At 33.4% G+C, this 15,118-nt stretch overlaps 1 protein-coding gene across 2 annotated transcripts in view; it reads left to right on the top strand.

Annotated features, from left to right (window-relative positions):
- Positions 1-5,519: 5,519 nt before the first annotated feature.
- Positions 5,520-15,118, top strand: part of LOC129740053 (homeotic protein Sex combs reduced) — an 81,822-nt gene continuing 72,223 nt past the window's right edge. The window contains exons 1-2 of one of the 2 annotated variants that reach the window (XM_055731653.1): positions 5,520-5,987; positions 6,042-6,431. In XM_055731653.1, coding sequence (XP_055587628.1) covers positions 5,558-5,987; positions 6,042-6,431 — 820 coding nt within the window. In that variant the 5' untranslated portion in view covers positions 5,520-5,557. Of the gene's footprint in view, positions 6,432-15,118 lie in introns of both variants that reach the window. The other variant, XM_055731644.1, reaches the window with a different exon arrangement.

Here is a 15,118-nt window from a genome sequence, read left to right as displayed (position 1 = left end):
TCCATCAGCTCAAACCTCGAAGCTACAAACTGAACTTAGGGCGGCGAGTCTCCTTTTTCATCTTCTGAATCCGTCGGGCGTAAAAATCATGCGTGCTTACCCTCTGTTTTCGTTTTTTTTTTGGGAGAAAATTTCTGGTGCATGTCTGAAGTTTTTGCTCTTCTCTTCTTTGGGGTGAACATCATAAACAATTTAAAGAACCCACCAAATCTTGGAAAACTTTAAGCTGGAAAAAAAATCAGTTTTTGAAGATTGGCATTCGTCATTCGTTACAGTGATCAAAATGAATAATGACTCCGAAATCTAAAAACTTGGACAAAATTGTAAAATGTTGAATTTTTTCCTAACTAACAAAAAAAAATGCCGTAATTATCGTGATTGTCAAAATTTTCAAAACTGTCAAAATTCTCAACATCGTCAAAATTGTCAAAATTGTCAAAATTGTCAAAATTGTCGAAATTGTAAAAATTGTAAAAATTGTCAAAATTGTCAAAATTGTTAAAACTGTCAAAATTATCAAAATTGTCAAAATTGTCAAAACTGTCAAAATTGTCAAAATTGTCAAAATTGTCAAAATTCTCAAAATTGTCAAAATTGTCAAAATTGTCAAAATTGTCGAATTTGTCAAAATTGTCAAAATTGTCAAATTTGTCAAATTTGTAAATTTGTCAAAATTGTCAAAAATGTCAAAAATGTCAAAATTGTCAAATTGTCAAAATTGTCAAAACTGTCAAAATTGTCAAAATTGTCAAAATTGTCAAAATTGTCAAAATTGTCAAAATTGTCAAATTGTCAAAATTGTCAAAATTGTCAAAATTGTCAAAATTGTCAAAATTGTCAAAATTGTCAAAATTGTCAAAATTGTCAAAATTGTCAAATTGTCAAAATTGTCAAAATTGTCAAAATTGTCAAAATTGTCAAAATTGTCAAAATTGTCAAAATTGTCAAAATTGTCAAAGTTCTCAAAATTGTCAAAATTCTCAAAATTCTCAAAATTGTCAAAATTGTCAAAATTGTCAAAATTGTCAAAGTTGTCAAAATTGTCAAAATTGTCAAATTTGTCAAATTTGTAAATTTGTCAAAATTGTCAAAAATGTCAAAAATGTCAAAATTGTCAAAATTGTCAAAATTGTCAAAATTGTCAAAATTGTCAAAATTGTCAAAATTGTCAAAATTGTCAAATTGTCAAAATTGTCAAAATTGTCAAAATTGTCAAAATTGTCAAAATTGTCAAAATTGTCAAAATTGTCAAAATTGTCAAAATTGTCAAAATTGTCAAAATTGTCAAAATTGTCAAAATTGTCAAAATCGTCAAAATTGTCAAAATTGTCAAAATTGTCAAAATTGTCAAAATTGTCAAAATTGTCAAAATTGTCAAAATTGTCAAAATTGTCAAAATTGTCAAAATTGTCAAAATTGTCAAAATTGTCAAAATTGTCAAAATTGTCAAAATTGTCAAAATTGTCAAAATTGTCAAAATTGTCAAAATTGTCAAAATTGTCAAAATTGTCAAAATTGTCAAAATTGTCAAAATTGTCAAAATGTCAAAATTGTCAAAATTGTCAAAATTGTCAAAATTGTCAAAACTGTCAAATTTGTCAAAATTGTCAAAACTGTCAAAATTGTCAAAATTGTCAAAATTGTCGAAATTGTCAAAATTGTCAAAATTGTCAAAATTGTCAAAATTGTCAAAATTGTCAAAATTGTCAAAATTGTCAAAATTGTCAAAATTGTCAAAATTGTCAAAATTGTCAAAATTGTCAAAATTGTCAAAATTGTCAAAATTGTCAAAATTGTCAAAATTGTCAAAATTTGTCAAAATTGTCAAAATTGTCAAAATTGTCAAAATTGTCAAAATTGTCAAAATTGTCAAAATTGTCATAATTGTCAAAATTGTCAAATTGTCAAAATTGTCAAAATTGTCAAAATTGTCAAAATTGTCAAAATTGTCAAAATTGTCAAAGTTGTCAAAATTGTCAATATTGTCAAAATTGTCAAAATTGTCAAAATTGTCAAAATTGTCAAAATTGTCAAAATTGTCAAAATTGTCAAAATTGTCAAAATTGTCAAAATTGTCAAAATTGTCAAAATTGTCAAAATTGTCAAAATTGTCAAAATTGTCAAAATTGTCAAAATTGTCAAAATTGTCAAAATTGTCAAATTGTCAAAATTGTCAAAATTGTCAAAATTGTCAAAAATTGTCAAAATTGTCAAAATTGTCAAAATTGTCAAAATTGTCAAAATTGTCAAAATTGTTAAAATTGTTAAAATTGTCAAAATTGTCAAAATTGTCAAAATTGTTAAAATTGTCAAAATTATCAAAATTGTCAAAATTGTCAAAATTGACAAAATTGTCAAAATTGTCAAAATTGTCAAAATTGTCAAAATTGTCAAAATTGTCAAAACTGTCAAAACTGTCAAAATTGTCAAAATTGTCAAAATTGTCAAAATTGTCAAAATTGTCAAAATTGTCAAATTGTCAAAATTGTCAAAATTGTCAAAATTGTCAAAATTGTCAAAATTGTCAAAATTGTCAAAATTGTCAAAGTTCTCAAAATTGTCAAAATTCTCAAAATTGTCAAAATTGTCAAAATTGTCAAAATTGTCAAAGTTGTCAAAATTGTCAAAATTGTCAAATTTGTCAAATTTGTAAATTTGTCAAAATTGTCAAAAATGTCAAAAATGTCAAAATTGTCAAAATTGTCAAAATTGTCAAAATTGTCAAAATTGTCAAAATTGTCAAAATTGTCAAAATTGTCAAAATTGTCAAAATTGTCAAAATTGTCAAAATTGTCAAAATTGTCAAAATTGTCAAAATTGTCAAAATTGTCAAAATTGTCAAAATTGTCAAAATCGTCAAAATTGTCAAAATTGTCAAAATTGTCAAAATTGTCAAAATTGTCAAAATTGTCAAAATTGTCAAAATTGTCAAAATTGTCAAAATTGTCAAAATTGTCAAAATTGTCAAAATTGTCAAAATTGTCAAAATTGTCAAAATTGTCAAAATTGTCAAAATTGTCAAAATTGTCAAAATTGTCAAAATTGTCAAATTGTCAAAACTGTCAAATTTGTCAAAACTGTCAAATTTGTCAAAATTGTCAAAATTGTCAAAATTGTCAAAATTGTCAAAATTGTCAAAATTGTCAAAATTGTCAAAATTGTCAAAATTGTCAAAATTGTCGAAATTGTCAAAATTGTCAAAATTGTCAAAATTGTCAAAATTGTCAAAATTGTCAAAATTGTCAAAATTGTCAAAATTGTCAAAATTGTCAAAATTGTCAAAATTGTCAAAATTGTCAAAATTGTCAAAATTGTCAAAATTGTCAAAATTGTCAAAATTGTCAAAATTGTCAAAATTGTCAAAATTGACAAAATTGACAAAATTGACAAAATTGACAAATTGACAAAATTGTCAAAATTGTCAAAATTGTCAAAATTGTCAAAATTGTCAAAATTGTCAAAATTGTCAAAATTGTCAAAATTGTCAAATTGTCAAAATTGTCAAAATTGTCAAAATTGTCAAAATGTTTCAAAATTGTTCAAAATTGTCTAAATTGTCAAAATTTTCAAAATTGTCAAAATTGTCAAAATTGTTTAAATTGTTGAAATCGTCAAAATTTGCAAAATTTTCAAAAACTTTGAAAAATCTGAAAATTGTAAAAAAAAAGGTTATTGTAAATGTAAAAAAATGTCTTGAATGCTTAAAATGTTGAGGAAGACAAACCTATGAAAAACCACAAAAATCATAAAATTAAAAAAAGAATCGCGAATATAAAAAAAATTTACCTTACACTTAAAAATAGATGACATATGAATGAAAAAAACAACCTTTTTAAAGCTTGAGATCCTTCTAAAAGAATTTACTGAAAATTTTAAATGTCGTGTGATTGCATTTTCTAGTCGAAATTTTGTTCATTACTAGGTACAATATTTTTTTACCAATTGTATGTTGTGTAGTATAAAAGCAACGTAGCGCAAATCAGCAGAACCGCGCAAAGGGACGTCATTATTTCGCCATTCGATTTCTTACGTTTTCATATTTTAGTTTTGATCTGTTTTCTTTTTTTTTTTCATTCTTGTGTTCGCCCATTTTGGGGGCTCTCGCCACTTTATAATTTGCTTTTATTATATTGTAGTATAATTCGGTCTCGCTCGACTCGATCTCGCAGTCCGTGCTGCCGATGGTCGGGTTCGTGGTGCCAAATTTAGGTCCTTACAAATTGTAGACCCCAAAAAGGGTCCCTCAAGCCTAGCTGGCTTGGCTTGCATGGTCCGGCGGAGGAGGTTCGTTTTCTTTATTTTCGACTTCCTTTTCAATAGTTGTTTTTTCTCCTTTGGTCTCTTTTAAGTTTGTTTTCTTTTATCTACATGGGCCATGTTAAGCTCTGTTTTTATTTTTTCAATTCTTTTTTTTTTTCTTCAATCTTAAAACCAGTTGAAGGGAGTTCGTTGTATTCTCTTGGCTTGGATTCTTCGTTTTTTTTTCTTGTATAATTTTCTTAAATAATCGCCAAAGGGTTAAATTGTTCATTGGTTCCAAAATTGTACGTTTCTTGGCGTTTTGATCTTGCTGCTTGCCTTCTTTTGATCGTGTTTCGATCTTCTTTCCGAACAAGTTTGCCTTCATCTTTGGCGAGGTAAAAATTAAAAAGAATATTATTATGTTGAGTCCTGTGGTATTTTGAAGCTTTTGTCTGCTCCGTGAATTTTTTTCTGAGGCTGAAAAGGCTTCTTTAGAAAGTTCGGTAACACGAAACTTGGAGCCAATGACCGAAACTGATGGCGTAGTGTGTTATTAGCACATATTCCATCATCCAAGTCTGGAATCCTCCCGGAAGGATGGGCCGGCAGGAAGCGAGAAAAAGATGAAAAAACCCCTTCCGAGCTCTAGTTTTCAAGTTCAGCGAAAAGTTTCACCGGCCCTCGGCAAACAAACCATTATTGATTAATGAAAAATTGATTGGCCCAGATTCGGTTGAAGAGGATACATTCCTGCCCAGTTTCGTCTTTTTCTTCATGGGTTATTGACGCGTTCAGGGCAAAGTAGCCCCATATTAAACGCAATATTGCACCGACCCTCTTACCGGAAGCTATAACGGAGATTTGGCCGTTGATCTTGGCCCGCTGGAAGTGGGCTGGATTTTGGCGTTGTTTTGATAATAATTTTGGGCATTGACCTCACACAAAATCGAAATCAGATGGTTTGCATCCTTTTTGAGAGCTACGGGGAAAGGCCGGATTACACTCAAAACGGATAAGCTAATCCGCCTCGCTGGCGGCGGCCTTAAAGGAAGCATTAAGTCTGACGTAAACGTTGTTATTATGGCGAGAAAATCATACCGGATTTTTTCACCGGGAACGCCTCCATTTTTTGTGTATTGTTTACCGTTCATAAGTTCAGCAGATCCAATCGTATTTGAGGAAATACTCTTCGTAGCCACCTAGCGGCGGATGGCGTAATTTGAGGCTACAACTTTCTAACAAAACTTTTATTTCCACTCAATCCCCAACAGGTGAATGGTGTTACCGGATCCGGAAACGTGTCTAAACAGCAAAAATGGATGCCAACAATTTTGTGATGTCTTCGTACCAGTTCGTGAACTCGCTCGCCTCCTGCTACCCGTCAAATAATGCGTCCCAGAATCCGAACGGCGGCCAGGGTCCCGGTGCCAATGGTCCCGGTCAGGGCAGCGATGGCTACTTTCCTCCCTCCGCCTACACCCCCAACCTGTACCCGGCGACGCCACATCAAGCACACTACCCTAGCCCGCAGTCGTACAATCCGCTGGCGGCGGCAGCGGCCGGAAGTGGTGGGGGCGGTGGCGGAGGTCATCAATCGAGCGAAATGGTCGACTACACTCAGTTGCAGCCCCAAAAGTTCCTCCTGAACCAGCAGCAACAGCAACAGCAACAACAGCAGCAGCAACCGTCCGGCCTCAGTTCTCAGAGTTGTAAATACGCCAGCGATGGCGCCAGTAGTGCGACAGGTACAAACGTAGGTAATAACACTAGCAATAATAATAGTACCACCAGTCCCCAAGACCTTAGCACCGGAGGAGGAGGCACCGGAACCGGAAGTAGTCGGCCGGACATCTCGCCCAAACTGTCCCCGAGTTCGGTGGCGGACAGTGTATCGCGGACGCTCAAATCGGCCAGTGCGGTGGCAGCGGCGGCCGCAGCAGTGGCGGCCTCTGTTGGTGGGGGCAATGGGCCCGGAAACCACAACAACAACAGCAGCCAGATGAGCAACCGGAACCAGCAGTCCGTTGTCAATCTGCCGCTGGGGAGTCCCGATGGGGACGAATCGGACGCGAGCGATGACGACAGTGGAACCGAGGGTGGAAGTTCGCAGGGCGGAGGCAGCGGCGGCAAGAAGGGTTCCGGACCACCGCAGATCTACCCCTGGATGAAGCGAGTGCATATCGGCCAAAGTGAGTACTCAAAACCTATTTTCTCTATCATAATCTACAAACCTACAAAGGTAACCTCCAAATTGCATTCGATCTGATTGCAGACTTCAAATATGCAAAAACGCACGCCTGCTTTGCTACATAGCAATCAGATCGATTAAACCGATTTTTATCCCAATGATATTTTTCATTGAAAACTCTGATAAAACAGTTTTCTGTTGAGGAACATCAACGTCAAACGGAAATTTAATTTTATCGAAAAATGACTTGTTCTACGATTTAAGTCATTTTGTTTTTGAACGATTGAGAAAAATGCGGTGGTTAAATCGTGCGCAAAAGTGCTGGTGGGATAAAATAACGAAAAATGGCGTATGGGGCTGCGAAACGTACCCGTTTTTGAGAGGGCTTCTGCCCAATCGTTCTAATCGTTAGATGATCAATCGTTCTAATCCCAAAAATTCTGAAAAGTTCTTATGTTCAAGTCACGATGTTTCAATGCATTTTTAGAACTGCATCCGATGCATGCGCGTTCCTTTGTTTTTGAAACAGACTCTTCAGAACTATCCTATCAAAAAACTCATAAACATATGAGGTAAAGATCTTAATTGCAGTACTTTATCGGTCGAAAATGTTGAAAATATGTGTCACTCTTTGTCGTGCTTTCCCAAACATTGCCTTTAAATGCATTTAAATTTCTTCTGACCTAACAGTCCATAGCTACTTTAAATCGAAAAACACATGAATCAAGGATTTCTGACGCTGCAAAAATGATATTTTTTTGAAAAATATGTCCATTTTTTTTTCTTTGAATGATTTTTGACAAACACGGCTAGGTTTCAAGATTCTCATCATATCGTCAATATTATTTAAAGATCTTTCACAAAATTAAAATTTAATCTAAAAATTAGAATCCTTTTTTAGATTTCACAAAAAAAAAATCAGCTGATTATTTCAATGTTTTAGAACCTTATTTATGAAGAATTTGGCAGGCTGAATTCAAATCGTGATTTTGTATTGAGTACACCTCCCCCCCAAGATGGGAACTTTTTCAAACTATTACACAAATCATCTGAGGTTCAGAAAATTCACCGCACTCCGACCACCCGTTTATACGTAATGGTTTTACAAAAAAAAGCTTTCATTTCCATACATAAGAATTTGAATACCCGCCTCCCCACCTCAACAAAAGTGGAAGAAAATGGTATAAGTTCTGTCGTTTTTTTAAAGCTTTGTATGGAGCCCCTCATTCAAAGAGCGAACGTAGTCATTCTGCATAATCAATTAATTTCTTTCGTCAAATCATGCTTCAGAACCCATTCGTATGAAAATCACCTGAAAATTGTTCGAAATAAGACAAATAATTGCTTAATTTATTAGGGATCCCCTTTTCTCCAAAGCTGGTGTGTCTTGAAACTATTTTAAAAACCATCTTTGGCAAAAAAAAACTTCAGATGCATAATTTTACTTCACTCTGACCATTCGACTACCCATGTTAATGTTACAGAGACGTTCCGATTTTATTCAAATTTACCATATTTCTATTTATTTTGTATAGAAGCTTCCCTTTACAAAAACGATAAGATAATATTTTAAATAATTTCATGACATCAAAAACTTCATTTTGCGCCAATTTGATCATAATCGTTTGAATATCGTTCAAGTTCTGTTACATTTTACAATGAATTTGTTAGTCCCCTTTCCCACTTTCCAACAGAAGTATTTTAAATACAATTACTCATCCAAATATGACAAAACTTGTTAACCAACATAATAAATCATTAAGTTGTGTTAAAATACGTTTGTGTCGAAAATTTGACAATTTAATATTTTATTCTGAAAAATCAACATCGTTTTTGTTTCTTCTGTGGAACCGAGCCAGCTGACAGATTTTGTGCCAATTGATAAAATTCCTTATGGAAATTCACCGCTGAAACCATCCCCGATCATGGAAACGGTCGTATACCAAATTTCACTTTGTTTTCTGAGTCTCTGGGGAACAGACAGATAAACATTCATTTTTTTTACACAAAGACAGACAGAACATGAGAGTCTTCAGTCAATAAAACGGGACGCGTATATCAATACAATACATCTTCTAATTCTGTTAAAATTTATTTGTCAATTCAATAAATCTTCTCATTATGTCAAAACGCATACGTTTTTCAATTTGAATAAAAAATGCTTCCAGGATTGTATAAAGTTTGTTTATTTTTTGTTAATTTTGTAAAGGAGCCCCTCCCCCCCATTTTTTAATTTGGAGGGGTTTGAAAGTACTATAGAATCCATTTTCGGTCTTGAAAACGGCTACTCACCATATTTCATATTTAACGTTGATCGCTTCAGTAGTTTTCGAAAGTTATTCGAATTGTGTCTAAATTTATTAGTTTTGTAAGGGAGTCCTTGAAGTATGAGTGGTTTGAAGGTATTTAAGGGGGGTCTAACGGGTATAAAAAAACACCATTTTCACGATTTTTTTTTCTAGAGCTATCGTTCAAACAAATGTATTCAAATTTTTTGCATTATACAAAGCATTTTTAAAAGAACTATTAGTTATTTTTTCGTAGAAAAATATTGAAAAATGAGCCGGTGACGGAGCACTTTCGAGGATGCCTTTTAGAAAACAGGATTTGCGGTGGACACTGTATCTCAGCCCAGAATCATCAGAAGTCAAAAAATCAGAGCAAAATATTTTTAATAGATGTTTTTCTGGACCCCAACGTTTTTATTTAACTTAAAAATATTTTTATGAATTTTTTGTGGCTGTTTGAAGTAAAAACTACGATTTTTCCCTTAAAAATCCGCCATTTTTCACCTGTAAAATCTCCCCAAAGTAAAAAAAATCAAAAAAGAAAAACGTTGGGGTCTGGTATTTTATATGTAGAAACAAGGCCGTAGGAAGAACCGACTCATGGGGGGGGTTTTGGTGACTAATGTTTACCTATGATTTTTTACTTTACAACTCAGGAATAAAAAAATTAAAACAAATTATGTTTGTAACTATATGATTATTCGTTATTAAGTACTCATTAATATTTCACGTATGAAATGGTAACTTGAAAAAAGACACGAATGCCACAAGGATGGAAAAGTGTCATTGACAAAACCTTTAAAAAAAGTAGCTTTAGAAAAGTGGTCTTAGCCTAAAGGGTGAGCTATTTTTTTTATTAAACCTCTAAAAACAAAATATGAAATTTGCTTCCATCGATGGATAATTTTTTTGAATTTATTTAAAAGTCTTTTAGATCAAAGTTGTATGATTTGATCATAAAATAAGTTCTTTTTAGGGTAGCCCTCAATTTCTTAAAAATAAACTTATTGAATACTCAAATCAAACAAGCCCAATCTTCTAAACTCTTTTGCAAATTCCAAAATTCTAACCTTTGATGAAAATAAATACAATTTTCCAAAAAAAAAAACAGGAAGAGAAAAAAAATACGAATCAAATTTGCTTGATGCAAATTTGAACTAAGTTTATGATTTTAGTTTGGAATTTGGCTTTAAAAAAGCTACTATATTAATGATGTTAAACAATACACCATGAAAATAAAAAAAATTGTGCAGATTTTTAAGTTATCTCAGGTTCTTGTTTCTGAAACAGGAAATATTTTTCATAAAGAATAAATGTTTGATTTTTTTTTAAATATAATTTGGAATATTTTGCATGAATCAACACTTAAAAAATTAATTCAAATTCTATTTTATATTTGTGATTTTCAGCTGAATTGTGTGTACATACTAATTCTGATGAAAAACTTTGAAATCTGGAAATTGAATTGACCATTTTTCAAGTTAATGTTCTCTTGAATTTCTCAACAATTTTATGTTGATTGAAAAACTCATTCACAAGCTGAATCTTTTTCTGAATTTTAAATCTGAATTTAAACCTGAATCCAAAAATTAAACTTTGAATCTGTTTCTGAATTTCTATATGATTTTCGAAATGTACAAAAAATACGATTTAAGAATCTTAATTCCAGATTAGAATTTCATGAACCAAATCTTAGAGCCCTCATTCATGGATCTATTATTGAAATTCTCTAGTCCTACTTTAATCTTAATTCATTATTTCAATCATTTATTTTTAATCTGTTTTATGAATCTGATTGAAAATGAGAATTTCTAATGATGAATCTGAATCTGGTTTTCAATTTTGAATCGCCTCTTAGAAGCTTTTAATGTTGAAATTTTGTGTTAGAAAAAAAATTAAGAACTTCGAATTTGAATATAGAACAAATATCTTTTTTTTCCACATTCGGAAAACTATTATCAAAATATTGAAAATGCATTTGATCTTCGAAAAACATGATTCAAATTTCAAATGAATGCAAAACCGAAATCGAACACGGGTTTCCTACTTTCTTATGATTATTCGAACTGAAAATCAAGAATCCCAAGCTTGATACACCATAAGAAATACGAAAATATGTAGAAATACAATTCTAGTTATAGGAATATGGAACCAGAACCTCCAAAATGGGTAAAATTTAAAATTTAATATTCAGATCTGAATTTCTATGATGAGGTTGCCAAGATTGGCCCGGATATTTATTATTGAATAAGGGAAAAGTCCGATCCGACCCGATTGCCCAGATTTCATTGGAAATGCCCGGATTTTGCCCGGGATTGTCCTCATTCTCATTCTTAAATGAAACTTAGAAAAAAAAAAACAAATAGTATTGTATTTTTTTTTATGTGTTCAAAATTTTTGCATCAAGTTTGAAAGAATAATCATTCTAGATTTTTTATGGGTAATTTCTGGGTTTTGACCAAAATTGCCCGGTTTTGCCTGGATTTGGTCAACAATTTTTAAATCGAATACACGGATTCAAAAAATTTGTTCGGCCCGGATACATGCTGTAAAAAAATCTGACAATCTTATTCTATGCACAAGTGAGAAAATTTTGAAAAACTGTAGCAGAATTTGGTACTAGAAATGGGTTTTTGAGGTTTTTGTATTAGTTTTTAGTCCAGATAGTTACTCTTGAATATCTTTGCTCTACTATCATAATTTGAGTATGAATTTAAAATTTTGAGTGTAGAGTAGAGTACCTCGCTTGCTTTTTTGGACACTCATGGGGGGGGGTTTAACCCCCAAAACCCCCCCCGTTCCTACGGCCATGTGTAGAAAATATGTTCCAAATTTGAAAAGAATCGGATAAGTAGTTTTCAAATGACGATGTCCACGGACTTTAAAAATGTGCTTTCGAGAAAAACGCGTTTGAAGTTTCTGCTCTTGCTTTCTTGCAGTATTAGATAGGAGGAGATAAATGCCTATAACTTCTACAGTTTTGCTTCAATTGACTTGAAAATTTGACACAACATTCTTGAAATGTTTTACAATAAGAAAATAAAAAAATAAAAAAATCGATTTTTTGAAAGTGTTAGACCCTACCCCCCCTTAAGAAACCATCTCCGACCCCATAAACTCTTACATACAAAATTTAACATTGCTCGGTTAAGTAATTTTCAAGTCTATAGGAAACAAACAGACATACGGACAAACATCCATTGATATACATTAGACTGGCCCAAATTTGTATGGGATGATTTTTACAACATTTTTTTCAACGCGGCACCTCCTGGATTGGTGCAATTAAGTGAAAAAATGACTTTCTGAAAGTTTCAGGTCATTTGGAAGAAGCACGAGCTGGCGCAAAGGACTTGAAATTTGTATGGAGATTTTCAGCAAAATGTATGAAAAATCGACATTCCTTTACTCTGTGTGTCCTGAAATATGTTTCCAGTACGCTAGAGCTCAGAATTTCAGGAATTGTAGTTCAAACAATGACAAACAAGTTTGTAGAAGATTATGACGCGATACAAGTTGACTGTGATGAGTTATTTGCAATTGAATGTGTGATTTTTTTCGTGTTTTATCGATATATCGTGAACGGTGTATAGGTGGATTATTAGTACTAACTTGATCGCATTGTCACACAGTGAGAATAACAGATAGAAAGTTTGTGTCCTAGGCAAAGTTGTAGCTTGTTTAATAACAAATATCTCTAAAAAGTTTAAAGAAAGGTAACAAACTTTCTATTTGTTATTATTATTTTGTGACGATGCGATCAAGTTAGTGCGATTATTAGCCCATACTCCGTTCACGATATATCAAAGAAATGCGAAAAAAACCACACATTAAATTGCGGATAACTCATCACAGTCAACTCGTATCGCATCAGAATGTTCTACAAACTTGTTTGTCATTGTTTGAACTATAATTCCTGAAATTCTGAGCTTTCTAGCATATTGATAGCATATTTTAGAGCACCAAGAGTGAAAGTATGCCGATTTTTCATACATTTTGCCGAAAATCTCCATACAAATTTCAAGTCCTTTGCGCCAGCTCGTGCTTTTTCCAAATGACCTGAAACTTTCAGAAAGTTATTTTTTCACCTAAATGCACAAATTTAGGGGGTGCCGTGTGGACTATAAGGATTTTTTTTTGTTGTGGGCCAGTCTAATATACATATAGATAGATAGAAGATTTGAACAGGGCTTGTGAAATAGCTCAGTTGGCAAGTCAATTGCCTCCTGATCCGATGTCCGTGAGTTTGAACCCAAGAGTAAACATCGTACACAGTTGTATTGGATATTTTTTCAATAACTGTCCGGCAACTGTAACGTTGATATAAAGTCGGGAATGACACAAAGATGTTTAAACGACTATAACCGAATAAAAAATAAAATTTGAAAGACTAGCAGCTGGATTTTATAATAATTTTCATCTTTAACTTTTGTGGTCCAGAGAGCGGAAAGTGATATCCCATTTTCGCGCATCAATAATTTCCGCTAGTCTTCCGAACAAAAGGCCCAAAACCGATCATATTTCAAATTTTATCCCCAAACAGATTGCCTCCGATCATTCGCACCTCCCCGTATTGAAGCGTAAAAATCAGATGAGTTGGTCCCGGAACAAATGCGTTCGGATCGGAGCAGCCACCGGAAAATTTTCACCAAACACGAATCCCAACGTTTTCGAAAAAAAGAACGATGCCTGAAGAGGAAATGTTTCTTTTCCCAGGCACGAAATTTCACACTTGTTGCCGCGCCGTGGATCACCCAAACACAACATTCTTCTTGACTGACCGACAGGCACAAATCATTTGCAGAAGTGCGCGTTTTCGTTAAGAAAAAATTCTAACATTTTACTTGAGTTATGGAATTCGGACGAAGCAAACGAAGAGGTGGGAAAATTGTTTTTCCACCCGCCCGTAACAATCCCAATATCTTGAAAGTGTGTGTCTACACTGCCACGGGGAAAATTCCCCTTCCCCCCTTTCCCAAGTCGGAATCGAATCCGTCTCCAGCTCATTTGTTTATGAGAAATTCATATTTTTGTTTGTTTGTTCGTCAATTTTCACTTCAATTTGATGCCTCCTCGATGTCTGATGAGGTATCTCTAAGAAGTTTTCCTCGATGCTTTTTTTTTCCAGTCTTTCTGTTTGTTGCTGTCGGTGTTTTGTTTTAGGTTAGGTTGCGCACTAAGCCGCGCGCGCGTTCTACGCTAAGCTCGTCAAACTAACAATCACTTGCTGCTCCAGTTTGCTCTCGCGTGTCAGTTACACACGGCTAAGCCTTCACTTCCTCCCACTATTCCGACTTCGACTTCGTCTTCTTGAACGGTCCCCCCAGAGTGTTGCGGAGACTCTTGTGTTCGATGACTGACAGCCGAGAGGTGTAAAGTGATTGGATGATTAATTTATTGTTTGTTATGCACACGTGCTTGATTGAAATATGCCTTGTTTGAGGAATTAAGAACGTTTATCTCTCTCGTTCGCCACCGTCTTTTATGTGGGAAAGCAGACGTTTCCTTTTAGTCCGGGAAATCTTGGCACAAACTGGAAACAAAGTGTTTGGAGAGGATGTCTCTTTTCCTTTAAAATTTGAAAGGCTTAGCAGTTTCCTTTCCTTTTTGGATAGATTTATTTCGAGTGTCTTTGAAAATTTCGCAGCGTATAAATATTGTGAACTATCATGTAAAACCTTGCACATAGAATATTTAGTATACATTCAGGTGTTTTCTTGAAGTGCACAAAATTGCATTGCTTGCAGCAATCATTGAGCGAGCAATAAAATCACTAATGAAAGTGCTCTGTAAGCTATTTGGAGTTTAAAATTCCATAAGTAGTTTATTCATATGATTATTTATAGCACATTTTCGATTAACGTATTTATTTGTGTAGTTAAAAGATCTTACATCGGCACAACCCAGTAAAATGAGAGTATTTTAAATTTAGTTGAAAAAGTTATAAACCATAGGGTTGTTGAATTTCAACAATAAGACAAAACGTATGATCAAAGTATTTTGAAAAAAAACCTATCCTAACATCGAAAAAATCAACTAAAACTTGATCTGCAAACTAATTCCCTTAACTGCTCGGGTTTGTTTTGTTCTATTTGTTATAATTTTAAAATTGCTTTGCAATATACAATTATTATCCTCCTTAGGACAAAATCTACCGAAATATTTTTTTTATTATTTTTTTTAACGTAACTGAAGATTGACCTTCACTAATGTCGGAAGTTGTCTTCCCGTTAATCACTATGTTTCAAGGTTGCCAAAATCACAGAAAAATCTATAATTTCATAGAACTTTGAGCAAATTTTCATCACAAACTCCTGTGGCGCTTGTGCGGTGCACAAGTTAACAAGCAGCCACATTCTGCATACAGGGTTGCTAGAGTGCTTGATTTATCAGGATTTGC

Source organism: Uranotaenia lowii, chromosome 1 (genome assembly GCF_029784155.1).
Source record: "Uranotaenia lowii strain MFRU-FL chromosome 1, ASM2978415v1, whole genome shotgun sequence".
NCBI classification, from domain to species: Eukaryota; Metazoa; Arthropoda; class Insecta; order Diptera; family Culicidae; genus Uranotaenia; species Uranotaenia lowii.
This window is presented reverse-complemented; position numbering and strand designations above follow the sequence as displayed.